Source organism: Hyperoodon ampullatus (assembly GCF_949752795.1).
Source record: "Hyperoodon ampullatus genome assembly, chromosome: 1".
NCBI classification, from domain to species: domain Eukaryota; kingdom Metazoa; phylum Chordata; class Mammalia; order Artiodactyla; family Ziphiidae; genus Hyperoodon; species Hyperoodon ampullatus.
This window is the reverse complement of record NC_136914.1, coordinates 168,017,085-168,023,084: the sequence shown is the minus strand read 5'-3', so window position 1 is coordinate 168,023,084 and position 6,000 is coordinate 168,017,085. Positions and strand designations below refer to the sequence as shown.

At 38.2% G+C, this 6,000-nt stretch overlaps 1 protein-coding gene across 1 annotated transcript in view; it reads right to left on the bottom strand.

Annotated features, from left to right (window-relative positions):
• Nucleotides 1-1,478: 1,478 nt before the first annotated feature.
• The window catches only part of BST1 (bone marrow stromal cell antigen 1), a gene marked incomplete at both ends in the record, with an annotated part of 28,462 nt that continues 23,940 nt past the window's right edge, over nt 1,479-6,000 (bottom strand). The window contains one exon of the mRNA XM_079711609.1: nt 1,479-1,584. Within this exon, the coding sequence (XP_079567735.1) occupies nt 1,479-1,584 (106 nt within the window). The remainder of the gene's footprint in view (nt 1,585-6,000) is intronic.

Sequence of the window (6,000 nt, the reverse complement as noted above, 5' to 3'; positions counted from 1 at the left end):
GAAATGTCTGTGAGGAGTTTTGGTTTTCTTTTCCTCTTCTGGAAATGTTTTGTGTTGTGTCAAATTACCACACATAGATGATGTATGTGTTTATTTCTCTTTTTCTGATTAGAAAAGTAATGCATGCTCATTAGAGAAAATTTGGAAAACACCAAAAAGTCAAAAGTCAAGAATAGGGATCACTAATAAGAACATTCTCCAGAGATCATTGCTCCACTTTTGGGCTTGTTTCTTCTCCTTTCATTCATTTACAGTATGCGTATAATACAAACATACATCCATAATGTTACATTTGTATTATATTTTAGACAATTAGATCATATAAACAGTTTTATGTCCTATGTCTTACACTGATCGCTGACATTTTTCTATGTCATGAAATGTTCTTTGAAAATTTTTAATTTACAAACAGTGAAATGACTTTATGGCATACAGTTCTGAGTGTTGGCAAATATAGATTCCTGTCACCACCACCATAGCCAGTGATCCAGAACAGTCTTGTCACTCCCCTCAAATTCCCTGAGGCTGCTCCTTTTCAGTTAGCCCCTCCCCCTAGTCTTAACCCTGAAACCAAAAAGTTCTCCATTCCTATAGTTTCACCTTTTCCAGAATGTTCTGTAAACAGAATTATACAGTATGTAGCCTTTTGGTCTGGCTTCTTTCACTTGGCATGCTGCAACTGAGTCTCATCCACACTGCTGCATTTATCCATAGTTAGTTACTTTTTATTGCTGAGTAGTATTCCACCGTATAGATATACCAAGGTTAGTTTATCCATTCACCAAATGAAGGACATTTGGGCTGGTAAACATAACTTTTCCTGTTTGAATGATATTCCATCCTACAGATATACCAAAACATATGCAAAGAGTTCCCTATTAGTAGAATGTTTAGTTCCCCCTCATTATAAATAACCCTTAAATGGACATCATTATACATAACTGTTTGCCTACCAAACATGTATGAATACACTTATATAGTATACATATATTTGAAGCTATCAACAAATATGCAGTGTGCCCTGCTGGTTGTATAAGAAAATATAAAAATATATATATACAGTTCTACCAAAATTTTCTTAAAATGTTTGCTTATATAACAAACAGTCTGAGTCTCAATATGTTGTATCATTATGAAAATAAGAAAATAATAACTAGCTTTAATTCTAATGCAGTAGTTTTTTTTCCCTGTGCTGCACAATAGGTTCTCATTAGTTATCTATTTTATACATCGTAGTGTATATATGTCAATCAAATTCTTAATGCAGTAGTTTTAACCGGTTAAATAGAACTAGCTTAATTTCTGAAATCCTGACCGTGTATATCATTCAAAACCCATTTCAGGACATTGTTTTCCCAGCAGGAAGCTTCTTTAGGCAATGGAGTCACCTGGTGTACACAGAACAAGAAGGATGACTGGGCAAGGACAGGTTTCAGGACTGCAGGCTGCTTAGGGCAACATAGCTGAGTTTCTAGTTATTACATCTGAGCAACTGAAGCCAAAGCCACTAAGAGAGGAAAGACAAAGCTGGCACTTTGTTCTGCATAAAGGGACAGGGCTTCTCTCTGAGTAGATGTTGCTGCCCTGCAAATTAAAAAGGAAATAGAAAAAATGTCAGTATTGGTGGATGACACCTACTTTCAAAAACATATATGCACACTGTGGAAAATTTAAATAGTACATGGGACTTCCCTGGCAGCGCAGTGGTTAAGAATCTGCCTGCCAGTGCAGGGGACACTGGTTTGATCCCTGGTCCTGGAAGATCCCACAGGCTGAGGAGCAACTAAGCCCGTGCACCACAACTACTAAGCCCGTACTCTAGAGCCCGTGAGCCACAACTAGTGAGCCTGCATGCCACAACTACTGAAGCCCACGCGCCTAGAGCCCATGCTCTGCAACAAGAGAAGCCACTGCAGTGAGAAGCCCGCGCACTGCAACAAAGAGTGATCTCGGCTTGCCACAGCTAGAGAAAAGACCACGCGCAGCAATGAAGACCCAATGCAGCCAAAAATAAATAAATAAATATAAATAAATAGTACAGAAAGTTACAAAGTGAAAAGTAAAAGCTCCTTGGCTTCCCTATTCCCACTTTCCATAGAGAATCATCCTTGATAGTTTTGATTTGTCCTTCCAGGAATGCGATACACACTACCCACACACACACTTGTGTGTGCACACACACTCCCCCCCCCCACACAGACTCACATATCCTTTTATCTAAGTACAAGTGGAATCTACAACTTGTTTTTTCACCCAACAGCACATCTTGCACATACTTCCATATCGGTACATGTGGAGTTTATTCATTCTTCCTCATGGGTGAATTCTGATTGTATGGATGTACCATAAAGTTCGCCAAGTTCCCTATTGATGGACATTACATCATCACAGTTTAACTGGTGAGGAAAAACCAGTCATGACATAAAGACACTGAGAGAGGATCTGGCCAAAATAGGGACTCTGGTCATAGCAAATAGGGTCTGACCACCAGATTTTTAAAAACAGAAATTACTGAATTCTTTGAAAACAATTAAAAAACAAACTTTTAAAATTATGAAACAATCTGAGGATTTTATTCCCTGGATCCTGACTAGTGGCTGGGGTCCTTGAAAGTTGCTTACTCCATGAGTGCTGTTTGCCCCTTTTTTGCTAAAGGAATCTCGAGCAGCCCACAAATTTGTACTAGGGCTCCTCCTGCTGGACATTTTCTATAATTGCACTTCTAATTCAGTTAATGTTCCAGACAGTTCTTTCAAAATTGATTAGTGTTTTTGCTGTTAAATAATTAACCAATTAAGACAAAGACAAATTTACTTTTACTTTTTAAGAAAATAAAATAACACAGAACTAAACACAGTAAAAATGAGTCTCCCTTTGTCTTTTTCCAGTTCTCACTCCCTTCCCTTGCCATTGGGAGTTTATCTTAGATCTATTTCTATCATTTACATCTATTGTCATGCACAAACTGAATATAGTTTTGTTTTCTTTCACTTTAGATGCCTGGGTCCACTTGTCACATTTTAGCTTAAGCTTTTCGTGTCACTGTGAGGCTTTGCTTGAGGGTGGTGTTTATGCAGAGAAAAAGCACATTATTTGCAGTTACTTTGGTCTTAAAAATTAATTCTAACTATTAAATTTATAAATTCAAAAGCTTGACTTTCCCATACACTTTTCTAGTTAATTTGTGAATAGTATTCTTCTAATTAAAAGCCTAGTCAACTCTGATAATAACTTTTAAGGGGGCTTCACAATTATTCCAATTTCCTGAATATTTTAAACTCAAGTTATTTTAGGTTAAATTATTTTAAACTTACATTTTAAAACATTACATTTTCTTTATAAAATACTTTAAATGACTTTAAGTGAGCAAAACCTTCTCGAATACTTAATTCTAGTAAATCTAATAAATGTATAAAATTTAATCTTAATTCTCTTAAACATTCCAGTACTGATTGAAAACTTAGTAAAATTCTCTTATAACTTTCAACTAAAAATCCTAAGCCTGAAATCATTTTTTTTTAAATCAGTTATTTAATAGTTACACTTAAATTGGAATCACAGGGCTATTCCAAGAGCTATTCTTAAATGCTAAACTCTCTAAAATGTTGTAAATAAATTAAAATGATGTAAATAAATTAAATATCAAAAACTACAGATTGTTCCTAAACTTACCACAAAAATAATGTGAGTTGGATTCTAAACTTTTGCAGATTCAAAGTCTTTTACCCCACTATTCCTAAGCAAGTGAAATTTGCCATCCCACTTCTGTGGCCTAGGGCCAGGGCAGAACAGGGGAACACATTTTGGAGAGAGAATTCAGGCCAAGATGGGAAATCTGATGTTTTCCCTTGACCCTGACTGACAAGGCGAACCCTATGTCAGTAACATGAGTACGTCTGTTTTCTCATATCCTCACCAATCCTGTAGATTATCCATCTACTGAATTTTTGGCCAATATTATAACCTATAAGCATACAAAGTTGTTTTCTACATGTTTTTCACTTTGTTTGTGAGAATTTTTCCATATTGCTGCATGATCATCATGATTACGGTTGTTTCACTTTCACCCCCAGCTTTATGGAGATATAACTGACATAAACCACCTACCATTGTTTTTAATGGCTACATTCTATTCCATGTGGTAAGTATAACCCTTTGATGTAACCATTCCCATACCCTTGAATATTTAGCTCCAGCTCTCAATGTTTGCACTTCTGATACTGCATTAAAAAGAATTGTTTGTGAACCTCTGTGAGCATGTAGATTGAATCTATATTTTGAATCATGTCTTTAGAATAGGGTACTTAAAGTCTGACTTAGGTCAAAGATTATGAATATTTTTATAATTCTTGATACATATTATCAAGTTGTTCTCCCAAAGCGTTTTCACAACTTACAATGCCATCAAGCATTGAATAACATCTTTAAAATATTTTTCTGCTGGGCTTCCCTGGTGGCGCAGTGGTTGGGAGTCCGCCTGCTGATACAGGGGACACGGGTTCGTGCCCTGGTCTGGGAGGATCCCACATGCCGCGGAGCGGCTGGGCCCGTGAGCCATGGCCACGGAGCCTGTGCTCCGCAATGGGAGAGGCCACAACAGTGAGAGGCCCGTGTATCGCAAAAAAAAAAAAAAAAAAAAAAAATTTCTGCTATTTTTTGTCACGGTATGTTAAAGAAGTTGAGGTGGAAATTGCCCTTTATTGAATGTGTAGTTCATTATTATTAGATCAATAAAATAATGTTTCATATTTGCCACTGGTGGTTCCTCTTCTGTAAATTATCTACCAGTATTCTTTGCTAAATCATTTTTAAAGGAGATTAGTAAAATTCCTTCCAAAGTAATGAAAGTGGAGAAAACCTCGGCAAAGAGTGAAAGAGGGTTTTATTCTTGACGTTCAATGGACTTGGGAAAGAACTCTCATAAATAAATCTGTTCAACAGTCACTGAAAGAATGCCCAAAGAAGGAAAGAAGAACTGGTCAGGAACTATAAAACTCTTACTTCTCTGCTGTGGTGTGAACCCCAGAAACATCTGGAGGCAGTGTGGTTCAGTGGGAAGAGCAAGGACTTTACACACAGACAGACCTGGGTTCCACTTCTGCCTCTAGCCAGTCCTGAGTGACTTTAAGGGGTCACTTAACCTCTCTGAACCTCAGCATCACTAATGGCGATCAAACTGCCCACCTTCCAAGAATGTGGTTGGATGCAATGAGATGATGACTCCAAAGACCAGGTTGACAGGCTGACATGTGCAAAGTGCTCAGAAAGACCTGAAGACTGGTGAGGAGAGCTGCCCTCATTCACCGTACAGAGCCTGCAGCAGGGGAGGGAAAAGCAGGCACCGGTGCCAGGGTGGCCCCACTTGCCTATTTTGGGAACAGCAGTGTAGGGTGCAACAGGTTTTACAGGAAGGAATTTTACACGATCTGTATCTGCATAAAGTTTACAGTCTGTTTATGGAGACAGAGTAAAACCAGAAAGACCTAAGTTACACAGTGACAATAAGGACACTTACCTCTCCAGACCTTATGAGGTGCCCTGCTCACTGGAGAGTCTATTCTATTAAATCTCCCCAACAACTTTATTCCCCTTTTTTCCACCTACTGAGCCACAGCTGGATTCTGTTTCTTACAATCAAAATCTGGAACTTCTACACAGGCTGCCCCTGGTCACTTCTTATAGGACAAACTCTCACAGGACCCGTGCCATTCCCTTCAGTTGCCCAGCTCCTTTCAACATCATTTGTCTCAAATCTATGCCTCCCCAGGGTAGAAAAATCAATCATTTGTTCACTCATTCATTCATTCCTCAGTGCCTACCAGGCTGCAGGCTCCCTCCTAGGTTCTTGAGTCACATTCATCAGTGAACAGAACAAGGAAAAGCCCCTGTCCTCCTGGAGTTGATGTTCTAACAGATGGGAAACAGGTAATAAAAAACAAACTTAACAAACAAATAAGTCAGAAGATGATAAACAAACACTATAGAAAAGAAAAGTAGAGC